This window comes from Rutilus rutilus, assembly GCF_951802725.1.
Source record: "Rutilus rutilus genome assembly, chromosome: 17".
NCBI lineage: Eukaryota > Metazoa > Chordata > Actinopteri > Cypriniformes > Leuciscidae > Rutilus > Rutilus rutilus.
The window spans coordinates 22,733,115-22,757,591 of record NC_140230.1 but is presented as its reverse complement, the minus strand read 5'-3'; the positions used below and the strand labels follow the sequence as shown (position 1 = coordinate 22,757,591).

At 39.9% G+C, this 24,477-nt stretch overlaps 1 protein-coding gene across 2 annotated transcripts; it reads right to left on the bottom strand.

The window, feature by feature from the left end:
- Positions 1 to 444: 444 nt before the first annotated feature.
- On the bottom strand, positions 445 to 22,820 carry gon4lb (gon-4 like b). 2 transcript variants are annotated; one of them, XM_084385401.1, is made up of 31 exons: positions 22,678 to 22,820; positions 22,072 to 22,292; positions 21,876 to 21,989; positions 21,520 to 21,761; positions 20,231 to 20,305; positions 20,090 to 20,140; positions 19,938 to 19,988; positions 19,754 to 19,852; positions 17,864 to 17,974; positions 17,584 to 17,760; positions 17,280 to 17,499; positions 15,513 to 15,614; positions 15,384 to 15,424; positions 15,197 to 15,309; positions 13,067 to 13,268; positions 12,765 to 12,851; positions 11,666 to 11,840; positions 11,406 to 11,556; positions 10,658 to 10,808; positions 10,348 to 10,464; positions 8,355 to 10,160; positions 7,540 to 7,834; positions 6,064 to 6,227; positions 5,771 to 5,968; positions 5,497 to 5,640; positions 2,989 to 3,300; positions 2,791 to 2,901; positions 2,472 to 2,646; positions 1,445 to 1,754; positions 1,253 to 1,355; positions 445 to 1,141 (listed from the first exon to the last, which is right to left on the bottom strand). In XM_084385401.1, exons 2-31 carry the CDS (start codon positions 22,271 to 22,273, stop codon positions 1,028 to 1,030), a joined length of 6,213 nt encoding a protein of 2,070 aa, XP_084241527.1. In that variant the 5' UTR covers positions 22,274 to 22,292; positions 22,678 to 22,820; the 3' UTR covers positions 445 to 1,027. The 2 variants fall into 2 exon arrangements, with proteins under 2 accessions (XP_084241527.1, XP_084241528.1); XM_084385402.1 differs by having other exon boundaries at positions 1,445 to 1,718.
- Positions 22,821 to 24,477: the final 1,657 nt, after the last annotated feature.

Below are 24,477 nucleotides of genomic sequence, written 5' to 3'. Positions count from 1 at the left end.
TGAAGAGAAGAAGCACAAACATGGATCTGGGAATCTGAAGGATCTGGAGAGATTCTGTATGGAGGATTGGTCTCTGATCTCTTGTCAGGTGATCTCCAAACTCATCAGGCATTATAGGAGAAGACTCAGAGCTGGTATCTTGGCAAAAGGAGATTGCAAAAAGTATTTAATAAAAGGGTGCCAATAATTGTGGCCAACGTGTTTTGGAGAAAAACATTTATTTCATAATGTGATTTCCCCCCCACACTCAATTCTTTTACTTAAATGAAAGGTTAGAATTTTGCAAATTTTTTGAATGAAAGATCAAAAGGATAAACGATGCAGATTTATTTTTTACAGCCAGTTTTGATCATATTTACCAGGGGTGCCATTAATTGTGGAGGGCACTGCATATATACACACACATATATATACATATTTTAATAATTCTGTCTCACACAAAGCTTGGTATAAATAGTCATTTTATTATTTGTCTGCCAGATTTCCTACAACCTTGTGCATCTTTCTCAAAACATCTGAAGCAAAATAAAAAGAACAAAACCACTCTTATATAAAAATACTGTACATGCCCCCCCCCCCATTTGTTCATATATTCACAGAATATACAGTCAATCTGTCAAAAACAATGTTGGTGAGAATCTGCTGGTTAGTGCTTTACAATGAAAAATTGTTTTCTTTTGACTAATCAAATGTTTCATTTCGTGCTCAGGAAGGCCCACCAATGGTAATACAATAATCAGGCCATATCAGAACCTGAGCTGTTTTTGTGCTACAATTCTTAAATAATAATGTTGAGTTGGTTTTGTGTGTTTAGCATATGTCTGATAACATCTTCATATTTAATGGATTTAATATTTCATATGTTACAGAGAGACCTTCAGACCCTTTGTCACCATGCTTAAAATACGCCTTTGGCTGGTGTTAGTGTACGACATGGGGTTTCTGTGCATGACTAGGCTCCAACTAGAAGAACTGCATCGGTGTTTTATTGCACAAAGAAAACAGTTCATATGGATGAAGGAAAGTCTCAATCCTGCTCCTCATCAGTGGCAGATTGCTGCTCCGCAGCCTCGTCCTCTGAGCTAGCCTGACAAGCTGACGTATGGAAGAGACGCATCAGGTCCCGAAATCTCCTTGAAACCTGCAGAGACAGTGATGTTGAAAAAGGCACAGAAAGGAATGCTTAAATTGCTTTTCAAGGATCAAAAGTCAGAGCAGTGGAAATGGATCTGTAACTTTATAATCCTGGTACCTCACTGGCTGTTTTGTTTCCAAGCTGCTCTGCCACAGACTGAAAGGTGCTCTGATTGGCTCCTTGCTGCTGACAGGCAGTAAGGATCACTCGATCAGCCTCTCTATGAACCACATGATAAGAGGGCCGTGTAAAACACAAGCACCATTAAACGATGCTCAAAAACAGATCATGATTTGTGGCTGTGCTCACCTGGTCCAGAGAATGACCCTCTCTCCAGTGGGAGTGAGGGAGATGTTTTTGGCACACACAGGTGTGTCTAAGGCCGGGCTCAGTGTGCTCTGCTGAGTGGCATCTCTCTCTTCTAATTCATCATCTACATCCCTACTGTGCTTCTGTGGAGACGTGTGATGCTTATGCTTATCCTCTTCGTTTTTCTCGTTGCCTTCTTCATTCTGTATTTTTTGCTCCTCTGTGATGGGGGAAGGGGGTCTCTCTCCTCCCTCCCACACAGGACCATCACCTTCTGCAGGAGCAGGTACAGAATGTACTTTCAGTTGAACTGTCAGTACAAATTAGTTTCAGTAATTTAAATGACATATTTTAGAGTTGTAACAATACCAATACCAACTAATATGTGAATGAACACTCCTGCATTTAAAAAAAAATATTCATGTAAATATTAGCAAATATAAAAAAGTACCGTGAACATGTACAGTGCCATTCAAAGGTTTAGTCAGTAAGATCTTTTTTAAAAGAAGTCTCTTATGCTCACTAAGGCTGCATGTATTTGATCAAAAATACAAGAACAAGAACTTTTTTTTTATTATTGTTTTAATATATTTTAAAATGTCATTTATTCCTGTGTTGGAATTTTCAGCATCATTACTCCTTCAGAAATTATTCTAATATGATTTGGTGCTCAAGAATAATTTATTTTCAATTTTGAACAGTTGTGCTGCTTATTTTTGTGGAAACCATGATTCTTTGATGATTGGAAAGATACATTTAAAATAGAAATTATTTTTGTAGCATTATAATTGTCTTTACTGTAACTTGTGATCTATTTAATGCATCCTTGCTTTAAAAAAAATCAGAATTCTTTACTGACCCCAAAATTTTGAACAGTAGTGTACATTATAAGTAATAATAATAAAGTAAATGTAGTAATAAAAAGTATCTTTAGAGGCTCTGTAGGAATACATGAAGATACTGATTTTAATCATTAAAAACTTGCGTAAATTACAAAAAAAAAAACAAGCATTTGAAAAGACTTTACCATGATGTGGACTGTTTTCTCCACTGCCAGTCTCATCTTTAACCTCTTTCTCTGTCTCTCCATCCTCCCCTTGTCCTTTTTCCTCTTCCTTTTCTTCCCCTCCCCTTTCAGATTGCGCATCAGCAGACGGAAACACAGAATCACGACTTTTCAGCACCTTTGAGCCATTAGTGGCCTGTTAACCAAAAAAACAACAACCGTAGTTGTATAACTCAATGCGAGAAAATAAAATATGAGGAAACAGTCTCCTTAATAATAAGGGTGGCAATTACACATATTTTAAGATATGTTATAGCAAACACACAAATAAAGCGAGCACCTTGTTGCTATGACAACGCAAGCATCCCTTTCTCTTATGCCTGCGATGTTTGGCATCATGGCTGGAGTCATGACAGGGACAGGAGCAATCTTTTTCAGGCCAATCACAGTCCTGAACAAAAGCACGAGATTAACAACTAAACAAGAATGGGAAAAACAACTGTGAATTCATTCACTGGGATGTACAACATGAAGACACCTTGTAGTTGCCATGCGTGTGCATTTCTTTCCTCCTCTTGCTCCTGCTGCTGATCTGTCGAACCTTGTGCGACTCTTCATCCTCCTCTAGATCAGGGAGTGTGACCTCCTCAAACCCTCCCCATACACCTCCTCTAGAGTCCACACTCATCCCTGCCTCTCCATCTGTCCCAGTGCCCATGTCCTCTGGCCAAACTGCCTCTTCAAACTGGCCAGGACGTGCTGGAGGTGGACGCATCTCATCAAAAAACATCCAGAATTCTCCCTGTAGGTGTGTGTGGCCCTTAAGAAGGGTGACCATCTGTGCTTTGAGCTGAGTTACAAAAGCAGAAGTAAAGGGATTTTAGATGACAAGTCTGGACAATAAACAGTCAGTGGTTCCCAAACGTTTTCTGCCAGGCACCCCCCCTTCTGTAAAGAAAAATATTTTCAAGCAGACGCACATAAAGACACTATTAGACATGACCTTCCTTGAAAAATCCTATTGCATTTATTTGAAATATAATTGTAATTAATACTGTACTACAACCAATCAACTTCATCTAGCTTCTCCTTGTTTTTGTGATGTCTCTAAGTGGAGTCTTAACTTGTTCAGCTTCATACTGTCAGAATCTAATATTTTGAGGAACACAACACACTGATGTCTCTCTTTATTACCCACCACTGTACTGATGAATCCGAGGGCGAGATACGCCTCGCCATATTTTCTTGTCTTTAAAACAACGTGTCTACAGGCACTGCAATAGGTTGGTGAGGCTGTCTACACTGAAGCCTTGTTTATACTTTCGCCCGGCTCCGCAGCGCGAGTCTCCGCAGACTGCGTGCGCACCTCCCCAAATGGACGAGGCGTTTATACTTGACACGCTCGCCGTTGTACTATTCTTTGAAATGATAGGGGGCGACTCGAGTAATTGTCCTCTAAATCATCAGGAATCAGCGGTGAGAAGAAGAAAGCTATACACGTGACAATGTTTATTTTAGTACACCACCACCAATACCACACTACAAAAAGAATCGTGTAAAACCCAGTAAACCCTGTAATTATTACTCATGACAATAAAACAAAATATATGGATATTAGAATGTGTATACAACATAACTAAATTAACGATCTCTTACATATTTTCTAATTTCACTAAACATTTAATTAAGTTTCATGAACATTTTTATTAAACATGGACCTTTGTGTTCATTAAAAATACTTTTTATGCTATTGTATGCTCATTTTTTAAATGTAAGCAACTAATTTAGATGTGCAAACTGGGTGCCGGTGTGGTGAAAAGTTTGAGCTCTGCCAGATTCGGCTCGAAGTCGTCCATGCACGCGCTGTTACAAAAAAAGCCATGCACACCGCCAAGCGAAATGGGGTCTTGCGCACCCAACGCGCACGACCGCTCACACCGCAATGACGTCATTTTTGCCGCGCGCACCTTTGCGCTCGTGTGGACGCGTTGAGTATAAACCTAGCTTGACATTCTACACATTACTCTACTGTCAAAATTTTTTGCACCGCATCCTTAGAGAGCATCCCTGATTATTATGGACTCTACATGCTTTTGTTGCATCACATTGCGCTTCTCGTCTGGCAATTATGATGTTTGAAGTAGATTCATCTGCTTTACGTTTACCTGGCACTGTCAGTCCTTTCACAAACTTGTCTATACTTAGTGCAGAACCATGTTCTGTTCAATGTTCAATTCTGTTATTTCACGACAACCACTACAACTTATTACAGACAGCTCAAGCAGGTACTGATAATCATCTTGAGGTAATAAAATGTAATTTATATTTGATGTTCATTCATTTACTTACGTGGTAAGTAGCGGCATAAGCAGGATCATTTCACAGTAGGGTCTCCTATCACCCTAAAGAGGTCTCTTTTGCATAAACCGCTGACTGTACACTTTCACTTAGCCTTTCCTTTTTTACAATTCCACACCGCACTCAGCTACAACTTCAGTGTTTGAAGAAGTGTCAAAGAAGACGTTCGCTGGCAGCCAATGAAAACCATAAGCTGGCATTATGAAAATTTGTTACATTGTTAAGTATGTATGAAAAGGAAGTGAGACTGAAATTGCTGATGACTCATTTCAGCAGTTCAGACTCTATCCTTTTTTTTAGGAGACAATAACTTTATTTGTCATGCACTGATCTTTAAAAAAATTCAACCATTTTACATTCACAAACAGCTATATTACACACTGCATAAAGGTAATATTCGACAAACCAGAATGGGGCACTTTAATGTGAACAACTGCTGAAAAGTTTGGGGTTGGTAGGACTTTTTTGTTTCTGAAAGAAGCATCTCAAGGATTTGTTTCAGGAATCTTTGACGAATATAAAGTTTTTAAAAAATAATAGCATTTACTTGAAATATAAATAACGTTACAAATGTTTTACGGTCACTTTTGATCAGTTTAATGCATCCTTGCTAAAAAAAAAAAAAAAAAAAACATCTTTCTGACTGCAGAAAACCTTTCAATTTAGTCATCAATCCATCTATCCATACCTCTTCAACACCAGCAGGACTGAGAGGACTTCCACTCTGCAGAGCTCTCACTATCTTCTGGTAATGAGAAGGATTCTCCCCAAAGCTGATCTCCAACTGACGCAGGAACCGACGACTCCTCTCAAAGGCCTGCTGCTCCTCAAACTGGGGATGGGAGAGAGAGGTTGGGAGATATAAATAAAGTTTTGTTCTCCTTTTAGCACTGACATTTATCAAATGAATAGTTATTTGCCGGGAAAAAAACTTTTTTTGTCTATAAAATGATTGTAAGTACCAGTCCACACTCCAGCGCTTGTTCGGGTAAAAGGAAAGCTGCAAAGTCCTTGAGGAGCTCAGGCCAATCTTTGAGGAGAAGTTTAAGCTGGGAGAACAGCTCTACAACACTGCGGCTCTCTCCTGACTGGTCAAACTCATAAAGCAGTCCTAAAAACTCCTCCACCTTACCAGGGATGTCTTGCAAGACCTCACGCACCTATAACAGCACAAGAAATGGAAAAAGATGACAGTGTTTCTCTCATCATTGGTGTATAGGATATACTAGTGCGTCAAAGATACAAGTGGTCTGACCCTGTTGAGATAAGCCTGGGCAAAAGCCATGTCTTTGCTCTCTCTCAATGGATCGTTGTCCAAAATGTGGTCATCATACAGTAGCAGCAGCTTTGAGGCATCTTTACTACCTCGCTCCTGACGTCGACTACGCTTCAGACTACGAGGGGGTGGGCGACCGCGGCCTGTAAAAGTAAATAAACTATATCCAGTGAAACATTTCATATTGGAAAACCAACCAGGACAGTAGGCTCATTTTAACTTGACATCACTCAAAACAACATACCGTAAAACTTCAAATAATAGCCGAGTCCCAAATAGACGCCTGTCTCTTTTACACGCCTGGTGTGGCTACAGGTTTGGATAAATAAAGGCCGGTCTCAAATAGAGGCCCGGTCTGTTTTTTAGTTTCGGGTTGTATTTAATCTTCTAAAACCCGTCAGATCGTCTGTTTAAGCCAGTTCTATGGAGCAGATTGCGCACGCAAGAGAGCCCTGCGCATCTGGGCGGGAGCTGTTAGCGCAAGCAAGGCAGGCAGAGTTAGCGGAGGCCGGAGAGGGAGAAGTGGAGCGCCTCCTGAGCGACGAGGAGGAGGAATTCACCAAAGAACTTGTAGTTGAGGATCGCGGTGATGATGATAGTGATGAATAGGGTCCTTTTGTATCACATGATTGCAGTTGTTTTACAGGGTAGCCTTCATTCTTTCTTGTTGATGTGTTTCTGGCAACTAGTTCATAGGCTCGATGGATATTACCGGTAACTTGTATTGTTCAGCCCATGGCTGTCACATCATTTATTTTTTTATGCTGCCAATAATCTAAAGGGGGTCGCACACCGTAGTGCAGCGCCGCGTCGCGTCTATGACAACTCGAGGTATCGCACACCGGACACGCACTTTGTCAGTTTATGGCCAGCAATATAGTTATGTTTAAGGATATTATGGAATTAAGATCATGTCTGTACTATGTTATGACTGTACTGTACAATTAAATACAATCGTTGCTTAGTCTGCAGTCTGAATTTACTTTACCTCAGAGCGTCCGTTAACTGAATAAATTGAGAATATCACCTGAAAATCCGATAACATCAGCAATTTTCATTCAAGCAGCTGATTTCTGTAAATTAATGTAAAACTGAAATGTATATTGCAGCACAGGGTGAAGTCAGTATATTCATTAACGACGATTTGAGACAATGTACACTCATAGAGAATAATGTGTTCGAATTTTAAAGACGTGGCGCTGCGCTTCTCGTCTGGTGTGCGACCCCCTTTAGACATACGGAAATATAGTAGGCTAATTCTGACATTAACTGATTTGTTAAACACAAACACAGATATGGCAACCTCCTACTGTCATGCTCATCTCAACACTAAATTAAAGGCCTGTCTCATATAGACGCCTGTCTCAAATACAAGCCGGTGCAGTTCTGCGATTTGGGAAAATAAAAGCCCGGGCTTTTATTTGAAGTATTTCAGGTGTTAACAATTGTACTGACCTCTTCCACGGCCTCCTCCTCTCCCGGTGATCTGTGGGGGGTCGTCACCCAGTGGCGCATCTCCCTCAGGAAGCTTTTCGCCTTCTCCCTCCCCTGCTTCCATCTCATCACCCTTTATCGCCCCATCATCCTCATCCTCGGAGTTCTCCTCCTGCGAATTCTGGGAAGCAGGGGAGTTTTGAGAGTTTGGGGAGGTGGGGGATGTTGGGGACGTGGGTGAATTGTCCTCCTCAGAGTCTCCCTCTCTGCACAGTCTCCTCTCTGATGCCAACCAGGTCAACTTTTCCATTGTCTCCTACCGAGGGAACACAGCAGGAACAATTTAATAAAACTAGTTTTGTTAAAATAAATACACATATCGGATAACAGTTGATATTAGATTTTTTATTTATTTATTGCTATCAGCTGTATATAATATAATTGTGCATGCTCATTTAATCTATTTTTACATTTCAATTATCTTTGCAATCATCTAAAACTCAATCACTAAAAACACAAATTGAATAACACTGTTAAATGTAATCTTGCAAATCTCAAAATGAGAATACTTTTTTTTTTTTCATACTGCACATTATAATGCTGTGATGCCTAAATTCCCTTGTATCATTAAAAATGATTGACTTTAGTTTTAGTGTTTTGTTCTTAATTTATTTAGACAATAATATCGATTTTCAATATCTTTGCCTTAAAACCTATGCCATAACACGATAATATTAGAATTTTTAAAACTGGTCGGCGTGTGCCTAATATTTTAAATATCATAAACAGATTCATTTGCAATTTTTTTGTGTGACATTTTCTAAAAACAAACAAACCTGAAGTTCTGGAACAGACAGCACAGATTCCTCTGATGCCGAAGACATCACTTCCTCCTCATCTTCATCTTGCGTGAGGTCATCAAAATCCTCCTCTTCCTCATCCCGCTCTCCATCTCCATCTTTTTCTCCATCTCCATCCTTCTCTTCTCTTCCTTTATCGCCACTTCCACCCCCATCTCTTTTTCTGCCATCTTCTCCATCACCGTTCTTCTCTCCTTCTTTATCTTCATCACGCTCTCTATCTCCTCCACTCTCCCTCTCCTCGGCCCGTCCAACATCCTCATTCCCACTGCTCTGTTTCTCTCCCCCACCGGACTGTTGCTCCTTCCCATCTCCAGTGCTGTGTTTGTGCACTCCGAGTGTTTCCTGACTGCCAGAGCCCGACCGGACAGGAGGACAATCTCCAGTATCCGTCTTCACCCTCACAGAGGCTTCAGCATCACTGTCCGTGCTTGCATCCATGCTGGTCAAACTGGAGTCGGGGCTGCAAGAGGACTCTGAGAGTGCCAGAAGAGGACTACCAAACAGAGCACCAGCCATTTCCTCTTCCCATCTGTCTCCAGTCATTTCCTCACCCTCTTCCTTTCTTTCTTTATCTTCTGTGGATGGTGTTATGATGTCCTCAGTCCTCTCTGTGTTCTTTAGTACCATGGATCCAGCAGGAATGTCAGAACAGGCAGTCTGCTGGGATAAACTCCCTGGTGCACCTTCAGCATGAAGTGGAGCAGGTTGGTTCAGAATGAATGGGTCTTGGGGCAAAAGTAGGAACTGAGGAACTCCAGTAGGTGAAATGGTCTGAACCAGTACAAACTGAGAACTATCTGCTGCTGGTGATGTCATAGGAGAAAAAACAGTCCTTTGACCATTTTGAACACTATAGTGTTCAGGAGTGATGTCCTTCATGGTTTGCAAAAAGTCACATTCTGACCTCTGTGTCGTCTTTCCAAAATAGGGACTTGAGGCGTTTTCCACGGCCTGTGTACCAGGGACTAACTGTATGACAAGATCCTGAGAGGGAGATGTGACCAATCTCTGTGTGGTGGTAGTCAGGTGAGGATCATTTTCATGGGCTTTGATAACAACATTATCTAATGGAAAATTCTGTGTAACATTTAAGGATATTGGCTGGTCCATTACAACAGCAGGGCTGCTTACGTTTCCCATTCTCCTAGAGGACAGGGGAGATAGCTGGGGGGCTGGTTTCAAAGGAGCAAGTTTTCTAGGCATGGTCCGTTTCTTGTGCTTATCGGACATCTGCTGCTTGCCACACGTCCTGACTGTCCCAGTACTATGTAGAGGCATGTCACCTTGGGGTATCTGAACTACAGTGGGGGGCAAGTTGGCAGAAGGGTGTGCCGGATTACCAGCCCCCAATTCTGGAGTAACATACTGGAAATTAATAGGATAAGATGCGCTCAGTGGGATGGTCCCATGTGCAGGAGTCAAAAAGGGCTGACCCAATGGGAACACCCCATTTATAGGAGTGCTAGGTGTTTGGGCCAATAATATTACACCATGTGCTGGAAGTGGTGTGGAGACATTGGATAGTGCATTTCCTGCACCTGTGGGACACGGAGGAGCTTGCGCCAATGGTGTGAGAGTAGGGCGGGCAAAACCGAACAGACGCTGAGATTTGGGCTGTGGAGGGCGACTTACACTTGGATGTAGACGAAGAGAAACACCTTTAGGGAGGAATTGTGGGTAGCGTGTTCCTTTTGGGAAGGACAGGGTAAGAGATTTGGTGGTGGAGGTCACCTGTAAACTGCTCTGACAAACTCCCCTATGGATGTATGGCAAGCTTTTCTGTAAAGGCACATTTTAAACCATTAGGATTGTACTTGATATCGGATTGATTTTTTTCTTTTTAATGTAGAATTTCTCTTCAATAGGTTTTAGCGAAAAAGTCTAGGGTAGTTGTTCTGAACTAAGGTAAACTTTCAGGTGGCCTGGGGGGGAGGCTGAGAACCACTGATCTACGGGGTTGTAATACCTTCAGCCAGATTGGCATGATGTCCTGCTCTCTCTCCACAGGAGGGCGCTCCTCTCCAGGTACCACAGGTCTGCACATCACCGGCAAAGGAGGAACCACACTATTCTGGCAGTAAAACTAAGACATACAACATTAGATTGTCATAATAAACTTGAACCCACATTAAACATGACAGAATATTATGATTTCAATTTTCAGCTTCAGAAAGTGTAGAAATTAATTGAGGAAACTGGGGAGCAAATGTGCACCACCACAAATAACAGTGTATATGAAGATGGGCAGATGAACCAATAGATGATCAACGAATTACCTTGATTATGTTGTGTGGGGCTTTGGCGGACGCCATTTCCTTCACACGTGCACGCAGCTGCTCTTGAAGCTTGGGGCGGATCAGGTAGCGGCTCATCAGGTGGTATGGGAACTCTGTTTGAGCGAAGTGCTTTAACCCCAATACTAACAGTCTATAGAGAGGTGGGAGCAGGGGAAGAGAGAGAGAGGCAGAGGGTAAACTGGGTGAAGGTATGGCTCACTGCTTCTTCAAGTGTTTGCTAGCTGGTGTCAGTTGTGCAGACTGAATGAGGTGCTTGTTTTGATACATTAAACTGCAAAAAGCCCATATTGACGTTTCTTCCTTCACGGACCAATTGCATTATGAATTTGACATTTGCAGTCAAAAGGTGAACTGTAACTTCTCAAAAAAGGTACTTATTTCCACCTTAGAAACAGACGTTAACAGATATTAGTATACCCTGTGAAATTCAGAGAATGTATATTAGTTTCCTACTTGTATATTTAATGAAGTTTTCTTTCACATTTTTTTAAAGTACTTTTATGACTATATATAAGCAATGCAGTTTCCTTAAATGTGGATTTATAGCACCACTATACAGCAAAATATAGATCTAAATTAACTAATTAAAAGTGGTTCTTTAGTAATTGCTTAATTTTTCCATGGCAAGGATGACATTTGCATGTAAATGCATACATTCACAGACTGTTAAAGGCATTCATTCCCATGACTGAAACTAGATGGAATAGACAGTCAGAGCCATTTGTACCCGTCTTCTCCTTTGGTGTAATAATGTTTGCTGCGTGTGCGATGCAGGACTGGATCCAGACTGCACTGTGGTAGAAGCTCTGGGTACAGAAACACAGAGCGTGTGGCGAACAACCATGCAAGACCAGCTGGGAGCAATGGGTACGAAAAAACTACAGAAACACAAAAAACATACTGCCATCAGATATATACACACACATCCATGCATGTGCTCTTCACTTGATTTATTGGATCATATGAATTCATTATGAGATGCCTGACCTGAGTGACGGCGAATGGGTTTGGGAGGAAGATACAGAGGAGACGGACATTGTTTTAACTCCTCCAGCAGCTTGAGGGAGGACTGCAAGTTACACACCCTAAACATGCTTCTAAAACCAGAATTAACTGCTGACCTCCCCTCCTCAGCCCGCTCAGCAAATGACAGCAACTCCCCCTACCAACACAGGACAGGAAACAGTTTGTAGTATCATTGTAATGTCACTTTAATTATCTTTTTTGTTGAAAAAAGTCTGGCATTGAGTAATGAAAATCGCCCAGCTCGAGGGGCGGCACTGAGCATGCATTTGAAAATCTCACTGCGCGCACTTGGGTAACACTACAACCAATCACAACAATAAGCCCCATACTTTAGCTACCATCAGCTAACTGGTAGATTAGACACTTGCCGTATCCGGTCGGCAAAACAGCAAAAACGCCCTTCTTGCAAAGGAAGGATTCGACCGCCGTCTTCTGTTCCTCTTTTAGATAAAAAGCCAAGTCTAACTCGTTCATTGTAGCGGCCTAAGCCGTTTCAAACAACTGGTGTTCATCCATAGCCATCTTGCAATGTTTACTAATGACTGCGACGTCACAGCGCTGTCGTCATCTGTTTAGCTCGCCTCTGGCCTGCCTATATCAGATAACCCGATGTGAATGGTGCAGCTCGGATACAAGGGCATATTTAATGAGCATCATTACTCGACGCCAGAGTAAACTCACTGAGCAAATTCAATTTGTGCTCTCACGAGAACTCTGGATTTCCAGGGTAGGGGAAAATGACATTTTAATAAACAAAGCAGGAAAGGGGGGAGTAGAAGAAAATGCATTTGTACTTATTGCAATAATACTGGTTTTCTTGTAATTTTCCTAGTTATTACAAATAATTTGTCAAACAGCAAAAGCAGAAGAGAATTATTTCTTCATTTTAAGACTGAAAAAATAATAAATTGAACAATCTAGGTTTATCACACAGGAGAAGCAACAGGCTTTTCAACCATGCACTTTTCCTTTACATTGGTCACTTTTGAACCATGTTCATTCATCAGTCTTTTCTTAAAGCCTTAAAGAAACTGATGTGTTTAATCCCCAATTTTCTTACCAGGAAATGTTTGGTGGTTTGAGCTTCACTCTGTAGCGCCTCCACCGGGTTGCACAGCATATTGACCTGTGTCAGTAACTGGACATGCTGGAAGAGAAAAGAAAAAGTTAAATCATAAATCAAATTTAAATCATATCAGCATAAAACAAGAACTTTGAATAGATGTTTTGCCAGTGCATTACATGAATCACATTCAACAAACTGCTCTGTGGTAAAAGATTAGATCCTTGTGACCAGGTAACCCTTTCAGGTTAAATAAAGTGTGTTTAGTGTGTAAGGTGGCGTTTAAAACAGTCTCTTACTTGCTGTATTTGCTGCTGCAGCTGTATTCTCTGAGGAGACGTGACCACCAGAGGACAGCTGGGCTGAAATAGAACCAAGCCAGGCCCAGGTGCATGCTGGGTGGTCCGAACCTGGTTCTCCCGTCGCTGTTGCAAAGCATCCAGCTGCTCTCTAACGGTCCGCCTGCATGCTGTCAACATGTGAGCCAGTGGCTCCTCAAACCTGATGACAGACAAACTGAAACATACTGAATCTGAAGAGGGATGTTTTAAAATGTGTACTAGAAGCACTAATTATTGCAAAGCAAATATGCCATCTTGATGAGAAATAATTTGAATTGTCATCATAATTTGAAACTAGTGATACATGACATATCAGTACCTTATTTATTATTAAAGATTTCTTTTAATTTACCATATGAGGCAATATTGGATATTGAATTGTATATGCTAATTGTATCCTCAATGTATCCATTTAAAAAACATTTGTAGTCATTGAATACTAATCAAATTTCAAAATGAATAGCCATTTTCCATGCATTATCATGTTGTGATGCCTACATTCACTTTTAGCATGTAATACAATTTAGACAAAACAAGAATTTTAACATAAGCCATTTATTGCTTATCTGCCATAAGATGACAATTATCAGCTTAGTCTTCCAGACTTTAATAATAAATAAATAAATAAATAAATAAACAATTAGCAAACCAGTTTAATTCCATATCGTAATTTTTTTCCAAGAGAAACTGAAAAAGTGTGTGTGTGGGAGTTATCATCTACTAGGAATTTACGGAATCTAGAAAAATCGGCATTCCACACCAAATGGAGTTAGACCTAAATGAAAATGGGAAATTTTTACAGTTGCATACATATTAATGGTATAATAAAAACAGCATTATCAATTGGCAATAGAATTATTTTGTATATTTTCATTAAAATGCTGATGCTTATGTTCCTCTGATCTAGTGACATAATGTTTAGTAAAATCATTGTTAAGTTACGGTCACTAATTAAGCAGACCAAGTCTCTTATACTCTCTGTAGCCTAGTTAATGAACATTACAGGCACAAGTCCTTGGCATTTACACACACACACACATTCACAGTGTGGAAGAGACAGCACAGACGTCAATGTACCTCGTTAACATTTAAAAAATCCCATCAGCCACATCTCTGTCTGTACCCAGAACACAGTGACGCACGGAAGTCACATTCACACAGTGCAAGCTGTAATGACCCCTTCACTAGGCAAATAATAAGCTGTAACACTGTGTGACATGTCCATCTCTTGACAGTTTTGTGCTGATTGACACTATACTATTTCCGTAACAAAGTTAATTACACGTATCCTTAAAGAACAAAGAGGTGACAAGCCTGATGTGACGGGTTTTAAATAAGGGCTCAGACAGGGACTGCTGATGACTGTTATCCATCAGAAAAAGGGCCATATGTTTTAAGGGAAGCCCTTTGAGTAGATGTCAGAGGTTTGTTTGTGTGTGCGCGAACGTGCATGTAGCGGTTATCTGTTCCAGTAAATGAGCTCTATTTAAAGCCTCTGTGCCTGGATTCTGCACGTAGCACAGGCATACAGTGAAATCTTTTCAACACGTTCGCAGTGACGTATAGACCTGCACCTGTACAGAACTCAGCAGTGGGGGATGCGATTTGTGTGCATGTGTTCAGTCTATACTGAATGTGTACATGTAGCTCCGCAGTGTCCATACTTTGTCCCGGGTCAACAGCGAAACAATCGGACACATTAGAGCATTTCTCTACCTCCCTACCCAAACAGATACAGCACTCCTCTGCTGCTCTGTCCCATAGGGAGGATGCATCTTGAGGGTGTTTTAACATGTCCCCTTGCTTTGTACTATTAGAAATACAGTTTTATTTTATGTTAGAAAGTGAATGCATTTAGTTTTCTTTATCGCAAAAAGGACATAAACACACATTTTATATATATATATATATATATATATATAAGTTATAAAAATAAAATTGTTTATTTGTGCCAGTTGAAATGTGAAAAGGCCACAGAAATCTACTGACATGACCGGGGAAGTAGGAATAAAATCCTTATTGTTGAGCCTTGGACTATTTGGTGTGTGCGTGTGTGTGTGTGTGTGTATGTGTGTGTGTTTCAGTTACCTAATGGCTTGAGGAACATTAAATTGTGGAGTGTCATTGGCCTCCTCATCACGTTCCTCATCTTCTTCATGACCTTCCTCGTCTTGTTCATTGGCTGCCAACTCATCATGGAACTGGAGAAGAGTAGAGAAAATGAGTGAGGAATGACTGGCTTTAGTTTATTCCTGTTAGTGTTAAGTCCTTTTACCGTCTCAAACAGCTCTTCCATGAGCTCATTGACTTCCTTCTCTGCAAGAGAGACAGAGAAAAAAATTACTAAAAGCAAACACTTTAAACTGAGGGATTTATTCAATCTAAAACTCGTATAAAAACCCACTTGTGATCCGAACAGCACGATCATTTCGATAATCCTCCAAATCTGGCTCATCTAGATCATCTAAAAAGTTATATTCAGGGTCGTCATCTTCATCAGCCTCTTCTAAAATACAGAGAGAGAATCATCAGAAGAACTGTATTTTTCACGTGTGAGAACACACATAGAGCAGTGATGCTGAAAAGGACTTGGGGAAAAGGTCAGGGGAAGAAAAACATGAGTGGAAAAAAACAGAGGTAGGTACTTAATCGCTGACGCGCACACACATTAAACTAGTCACACACAGAGAAAGCCATTTAAACATTTAAGAAAAGTGCTTTGACAGCATCTGTCTGAGTGCAGCGGGCATGACAGTGATTTGTTTAAAAGACATGATTACATTTGCGGGTTCACTGGTTCAGCCAAGGCCAGAAAACAAATGACAGAAGTCAAAAACAGCCCCAAATAATATCAACCGTTTGGGGTAAGATTTTTTTTATGTTTTTAAAAGTCTCTTATGTTCTGCAAGACTGCATTTATTTAAATAAATAAAAAAATACAGTAAAAACAGTTACATGTGAAATATTATTACAATTTAAAGTAACTTTTCTAATTCAATGTTATGTATTTTAAAATGTAATTTAATCCTGTGTTTAAGTCAAATCTGAATTTCCATCAGCCATTACTCCAGTTTCAGTGTCACATGATTGTTCTAAAATTCATTCTAATATTCTGATTTGGTGCTCAAGAAACATTTTTTATTATGATAAATGTTAAGAGCACCAGTGGTGGTACGCCAAAACACATTTTTTGGAAAGTGAATGCTGTTTTACATGAATATTATGACACGAGTGAATCACAAAGCTTTGTTTACAAAATACATAATAGGTGGAAATATTTGGACTCATGATGAACGAGAGAGTTGTGCGTGAGCTCATAAATGTAAGCTTTGTATTCTGTTTTGCGATCTGGTCACCCCCGATTATCAGCGAATTTAACAATATTCCATTAGTTATTCCAGTTGACATGGAATCTCGTTTCTTTTCCCAAATCTTCACTCAAGTCTCAACCATTTTTGCAGGGGATTATAAACGTTTCTTCCTTTGGTTCGCTTTTAATAAGGCCTATTATATTCACATTCTTTACTGTGGTAAAGTAGAAAAACGCTGTAGGACAGATAGCCTACCTTTTTAGTTGCACGTCAAATTCTTTTTAACACAGTTTGTGCTTATACTTGGTAAGGCACGTCAAGTTTATTTGTAAAGCGCGTTTCACACATGCGGGTGATTTTAGTTTCGCTTTCTCTGGCAACGCAAAATCAAACACAGCCTAAATGTCTTGCCCTTGCTCTTCAGACCTTTTACAACAAGTAGAAAACGAAGATATTAGAAAAGAGATGTTCTCTTTCCTGCTCGTGTCCCACATCCCTCTCAGAGCGGTAGGCGTAGGCTATATCACGCATCTTTGTGTGGAAATATTAAACGAATGTTTTGTAAATATTAAACTTTATGTTTTTTAAGTTACCATTATTTACTGATATTTATTTCAATGCTTTAAAGGCTTTAGTGTGTCGTTTCATTGACGGAAGTGCTCAAATAAACACGCATGTATGTTACGAAATGGATGTTTGAGCCTCGTTTATTATAATTTTTTATTTCAAAACGTATTTAATTGAGGTGTGTATATATATATATATATATATATATATATATATAGTTGGTCCAGTAGTTGGTCCATTACCAACACGGTGTCAAAAACTGCCACCGTCACAGCTCTACAGTACACACTGACCATCATTGTCCAGGTGAGAGGTCATGAGTCCCTGCAGCCATTGGGTCCATTCACGGTCCTCCGGTGTAGAGACATTATCGTACATATCTGGTGTGATGTCTGGTGCACGGAGCTCTGCCTCCAGCTGATCCAGAGGGACGTCCCTCAGTGGACGCTTTGACCGAGTACGGCAGGCTACCAGACTGCCATTCGGCTCCCCTCCACTGCCATTGCTCAGAGCCTTCAACAGACAGACACACTAAATTTAGAGAGAACCATATTTAGTAGGCAGAGAGATTTTTTTTGTGTGTATGTGATGCAGTACCTGGTAAGGCTCCATGCAGAGAGGACTGAGTTCAAGTTCTGTATCCACAGCATGGAGTTTCTCAATGAAGGGGTCAGGGGCCCTGAGGGATCGTGAGGGGCCACAGGACTGAGGAGGTGGGGCAGGGGGACCCATCGGCACTGCCTCAACACTCAAGTGCCTGGAGAGCCTGGGCTTCTGTGATGGAGATGGAGGGGGACAAAGAGAGACGAAGAGACTTAAAACCTTGAAAAATGTGCAGAAAGAATGAAATATGTGATCATAATACTGTGTAAAGTACCAGTCTGGGGCTGTTGCTGGCATCATCACAATGGGAGGGCGTATAAGAGGAAGAACGTCTGCTGCCACGTGGTGAGGAGGCCGTGCTCTCCACATCACTCTCCAAAAATGTCTGAGAGAAAATTTTAATATTGCAAAAGCATTTAAATGCGCAATTGAATCTGACTGACAGTGATAACCATAGCAACAGCAAAAGATGGAACAAAACGATCTGATACTATATGTCAATTGATCTGTGCATTAAATCTTGGAGTGTAAATGCAAATTAATAGACCTGTCCCTTTTTACGTGTTACTTTGTTGTTCATTTTATTATTAACTTTACAAAACAGTCATTCAGTAGATATGTTTCCATTCAAAGTTGTGAACTTAAAGCTGCAGTCCGCAGTTTTTCCTCTTTGTCGCCATCTCTGTTAGAAATCTGCAATTGCAATTATTCGCGGAATTATCAACTTTACGTGCGTTGTGCCTCGGCATGGCACAGCGCGGATTAATCCAATGTTTTGAGGAGAATGTACGGCTGTCAATCACCACGCTGGTGGCGTGGATACTGTCATTCGCAATCACAGATTCTACTTTTTGGAAGTATGACCAACATAAGAATTTTCACCGGAAAATGTTGTCTGAACAAGTAAGTAACATCCACTTTTGTTCTGACCAACTAAGGGAAAAAAAGCATTGCAGTAAATCGCGCCGATTAAATCTAACGATCGCTTATCATATCACATTAAACCGTGCAAATTATACTTTGTTCTCAAATTGTTAATGTTAACAACATCAGCATTGCGTGACTACATTTAATGCCCTTCCGATATTTGTCCTTGTTTTCGCATGGGCCCGGTTGCAGTCTGTTTTTTTCTCCCAAGTCCGAAGTCTTTCGCGTTTTACAACGGGTGAATCTCCAGTTGTCACTCCACCACCAACATCCTCACACTCAATATAGCCTACGAGCCGGGACACCTTCTTTATGTGTACAGATGTGACATAATGACGCAAAGACATGCTCGAATTTCCCGCGGAAATCCACCAGTACCACATAGTTTTGAACACTGGCTGGTTATGTACTTGCTCAAAAAAAAATGGGGATAATTTTTAACCCCAAAAAGCTACGGACAGCAGCTTTAACTTAAGTGCAAAATTGGAATCAGAACTTTCTAGGACTGAACTTTCTTTCTCTCCTATACACACATATTGGAGAGAGAGAGAGAGGGAGCTTTATGAGCAATTGACTCAACTTGATACTTTAATTTACAAATTTCAATTCATTCTTCCATTATTTTGACTTCTATAGAAATTATTCACTCCTTTCTTCCTTTGATTTCTGCTCCAAGAAACAGGTACCGTCCAATAATTTACATTTGGAGTGGCATTCTGCACTTTTCTTCTAGTGAAGATTATTCTAAAAAGGCACACTTCCTATTCTTCTATGTGATTGCTGACATCTCACTAGATTATTGGTCCAGATAGCCTCGTTCTTCTGTAAGGTAGTATCACTTATCTTGTGTGACATTATATATTGCTACTGAAATAAATATCAAAAAGTATAAAGTTGAGTTGTTTACTCATAAAGCTCCCTCTCTCTCTCTCTGTCCCTCTTGCCAATGTATATGTATACCAAGATTTGGATTGTTGTAGAAAAACAGTTCTAGAAAATTCCAGAAAGTTCTCAACAGTCCTAGAAAGTTCCAGAAAATTCTAAACAGGTCTAGAATGTTTTAGAAAGTGCAGTAACATTTGTTATATGGTTGTTTACATTTTTTTGAACAGTTCAAAAGAACCAAATTTATTCTAAATATAAATCTTTTTAGTCAAAACCCCAACATTTTGTACCATAGTATTTGAATAATGTTTTTTTTTAAAAGTCAAGTATGATGTGAGTGTGGTATATGCACCTCCTCAGCTGTTTCATCTTCCTCATCTTCATCAGGACAATACTCTTCATCAGAGGAGTCCTCCTCCTCTTGCAGGGGAATGTCCACAAACTGGGGTGGCTAAGAAAAGAGTCCAAATAGCAAGGAACATCAACCAAAAAACAAAACGAACTCTCACAGGTGATACATCACAACCATTTTATACCTTAATCTCACATGGCCTTTTTATTGGAGAGATGTTCCAGTTGCACATCCCCTAAAATATATATAAAACAAAACAAATTCAGCAATTATTTTAACACTCACATAAAAGAGCTAAAATTCTCAAACCTTCCTGATAAGAAAAACAACACTCACCACCCCTTTCTCAACAACTTCTTTGAGCTTAGAACGGGTCATTTTAGGCTCCTACATTAAACAGAAAATAAATACAATCAACTGAAATGATCATGTTCAAATAGACATCCACTGTAAGAGTTAAATAAAGGAGGAACTTACAAACATGGGCATATCTTGTGTGTCTCTTATAGCAGCTTTCATCATGGCCACAACATGCTCATTGGTTATCACCTCCTGAGGTCAAACACACAAAAAATTGTGTTAAATAGTTTGTAACTGATTTTCAAATTACTACCAATTTTGATGGCAGCGTTTCCTTACAATGATGTTATTTTCTTGAAGATTCAGAGAATAAGTAGTTAGCAGAGGTTATAGGGCTGGGAGAAAAAAATCGATTCACCTAGCTAGCTATCAACGATTTTAAAATCTGTTTTTTTTTTATTATTATTACAGAATCGATATTAATTCAAATTAAATTGCTTTATTTTTGTCCTTGCTTATATATGAGGTTGACAGAAGTTAGCCACTTTTGTTCCAACAGAGGATGAAATGTGTCATTATCTATGAGTGTTAAGTGTCGTAATGTCAAGCGACGTGAGACTGAACGCACTGAAAAGGCCTCACGCAACTCATATGCTGAGAGAGAGATAAGACAATAGAGCTGCACGATTCATCTTTAAAAGATTGTTATCTTGGTTCAAAGTTCAAACACCTACGCAATCTTCTTCCATTTCGTCTGTCTATTAAACCTTTGACAAAATCATAACGCAACATTCAAATCTGTGTTGGCGCTGCCGCTGACCCGGAGAGAGTAGTCATGAAAGAGCAGTCTTTTCAACCTCATAGTGTGATTGTTTATGTGATACAATAGTTCACATTATCATAGAAGTACTTGGATAAAAGTTTAAAGTTCAAATATAAATACTGACGTCCACCATAGCGAGAGTAAATCAGCTTTTGAAAGAAACTTGGCGCTTAAAATAACGCATTTATCGATTACATTGTTTCGACACTAGGTGGCGACAAGTGACTTAAAAAAATATTTGTTATTGAATAATTTATTCAAGACAATGTAGTACTGTATGATGCTTCTGAAATAAAATAACAGTCAGAAAGATGTGATGAATTGTTTTTGTAAATATGACTTATACATCATGTACAAGTAAATGATGATTGTAAGTGTATGATTTAGCTTTTCCCCATGGTCTAGTGTTAAAAAATAATCTCAATATTTAGCAATATCGAATCGCAATACTTGTAGAATCGCAATTCTTAAAAGAAAAATCACAATAAATATCGTATCAGCACCCAAGTATTGTGATAGTATCGAATCAGGAGATAGGTGTATAGTCCCAGCCCTATTTTGTAATGTGACAGCATTTGTTAAAAATGTCAAGAACACACAAGCACAGAATCTTAAAGGAGCTTGCATCTTAAGTCAGACTCACATGAATGATGTTACGAACGTTGACAGAGGAGAGCTTGAGTTTTTTAGATTTGAGCGTTAAATCTCTGTCCAGCTTCCTCAACTCTTCCTCACTCTCATCCTCTTCCTCAAGCTCTTCTGAAGACGTATCCATCTCTCCATTCTTCTCAGGGAACTCTCCTTCCACCCAAGTCATTCCACTCTTCTTTACATTCAATCTATTTCGTTTCTTCAGCCACTCCTCTCCTTCACACCTGCCCTCATCTAAGGATTGGCAAGCAATGAGACTTCATTCAGATTTTGGAAAACTCCTTGACTTGACAAGTAACATTACAAAGTCAAGTGTGGTTAATAACAAGGCCAAATGTGCTGACTCACCCGCAGTGATGACCAGATCCAGCTCTGCATCCACCTCCGACTGCAGGGGGGATGAAACTGGAGTGGAGTCATGGACACTGTCAGCATCATCCTCATCCTCATCCTCACCATGGTCTGCCCACACACAGAAAAAACAAACAAATATCAAGTTCTGCTATTAACTTCCCTCAAGGAATACTGCTAATTTCTGCATTACCTGGGCTGGAGTTCTGCTCCTGGCAATTGAATTGAACTGGAGTCTGTATTGACCTCGTCTTAGTGGGGGTGGAGACCTTCCTTCTCAAGGAACTAGGAGACAGTTTGAGAGAGAAAGGAGATCTGCTGATAGATTCCCTCTTAGGTGTTTTGGCAGGATTCGGTTGTAGTTCTGGAGATGACGACTTGCGTTTCCACCCCATGTTCAATCGATCTCTGAGCCTGAAATCACAGGTTAAGAAAAAGATCCAAACTGATGTCTTCCAGCTAACCATTATCAGTCTTTATTCAAGCAATTAAGTTATATATATATAAAAAAATATCAGTCAGATAAGGAAAACAATAACAGGACAACATTATTTCTGGTTGTGTATCAAAACCCAGTGAGTCGCCTACATAGACAGCTCACTAGTATGAAACACAGAGCAATAAATTATAAATACAGTGAATCTGTTGGATTGTATCTTCTGCTGCTAGCTTATTTGCTAACTTAAGTTAGCATTGCGCCCCTAAGCAAAACACAGCACTCGTAAATAGTTTATATTTGTGCCACGCAAGGATGATATTTTTTTCTGTTCACATTTCATAATGTAAAAATCTATCTTACCCACGAACAAATGTTTGCAGCCATCGGTAGATTTATACACACTAGCCCGCCGCTTCACAACAAACGGCGGGTGTTGCGGTCATTTCCTTCCCTCACAAACAGAGGCGATGACAAACCGTTCCCACACCTCATTAGCGCTGACTGCCACTGTACAAAACCACGAGTCTTTCAACAATATTTTTTAATATTTTTAATAAAACCAATTTTTTTTTTTAGATATCGTTTTGCAACAAAATAATATTAAAATTGTGACACTTTGAAAAAAAATAAGAAAAAAGAAAATAGAGCACTCCTGCAGCCAGACTAGGATTATTATCGTATTATTATTAATAATAATATTATTATTATTCAAATAATAGTATATAAATAAAGCCAGGGAGGTGAAAGAGCCATACAAATAAAATAAAATACATACATACATACATACATACATACATACATACATACATACATACATACATACATACATAAATAAATAAATAAATAAATAAATAAATAAATACATACAAATTCAGATTTTTTAACAGATCTTAAAAAGAGAACATGATTTTCTCTAGTCAGTAGTCTTCCCTACAAAAAAAAAAAAAAACTTCTTACTGGGAGGAGTCAATTATAGTTGGGACTGTATATTTACCTTCAGTTGCCACTTGAGTTTTATGTTTTTATTCTGCACTGCAGCAGAGCAAGACTTCATCTAGACTTACATAAAGTTGCAGAGAAAATACCACCAACAACCAGAAAGCTCAGATAGGGGAAAAAATATTTGGCTCAACGTAAAATATTCTTTACAAACAATTACCCTGAAAGTTATGCCATATGTGAACAATGGGCAGAAATCGACCAGTTCGTGATGTTGCACCTCCTAAGCGAGAAAAATCGTGGCAATCAAGTTCTAGGGAGATTCAACCGGCCGCAACGAGGCAGATGCCTCTTAGGAACATGATGGTGACACCTGCAAGTGTACCGGAGTTCACCATCCCCTCACTGTGCCCGGCTAGGCTGCAGGGATGCGGCAGGGAGAAGGCTGGAGTCGGGCACGGACGGCGGCACACATTCCCTCGGTCCACGCACCCATCATCATTAGTCCGAGCACTCGCGCGCTGCTGCCCGTTCTCAGAGGAGCGCGACCTGGTCTTCATGGATGATCTCCAGACTTACGTTCTGTCAGACCCGACCACCAGCGGAGCAATGTCATTACCTCACCTCAGCAAAATCACCACTCCGTATGGCTTTCTGACACTTGCTGAAAGTCCGTGCGTACGCAGAAGGGAATCGTTGTTTTTCGAGGAAAATGGATTTGAGGAATGTCTCAACAATGCAGAGCATGCACACAATTCTTTCTCACAGGTTAGAAACGTGAAAACTGCTGGTGATGCAGCTCATCTGCAGCTGCTGCATGATTCATGTGACTGTTCAGAACTGAGACCTGCTCGTCACCTCAGCTATGGATTTTTACGTAAAGGATGGATAAAATGTTTACCTAAGTTTCCCTGGTCTCGGTGAAGTAATTTCCTAAAGACACTGGACATATATAGGCTAAATAACAATCACATCTGTGTATCTCAGACGCAGAACCTGAAAGGTCACAGATTGGACAATCCAACACATCTGGTGTGACTTTAAATCTATAGCATTTTCCCAAAAAAACAAAAAACAAAACATCTGTTAAACCTGTAAAAGACAATTTTTTTGAGTGGACATCAGAAAACAATTTTTGTGCCATAGAATAACCTTTCAGTGAACAGTTCTTAAAAGAACCATTTCTTTTTCTTAGTATGAAGAACATTTTAATAATCTTAA

Coding starts and splice junctions, on each gene's coding strand:
- gon4lb (XM_084385401.1), bottom strand. CDS start 22,273: ATGGGGTGGAAACGCAAGTCGTCATCTCCAGAACTACAACCGAATCCT. Junction 17,500..17,583: donor TCTGCATGGAGCCTTACCAG/GTACTGCATCAC, acceptor TGTCTGTTGAAG/GCTCTGAGCAATGGCAGTGG. Junction 12,852..13,066: donor TGCAGCAGCAAATACAGCAA/GTAAGAGACTGT, acceptor TTTCTCTTCCAG/CATGTCCAGTTACTGACACA.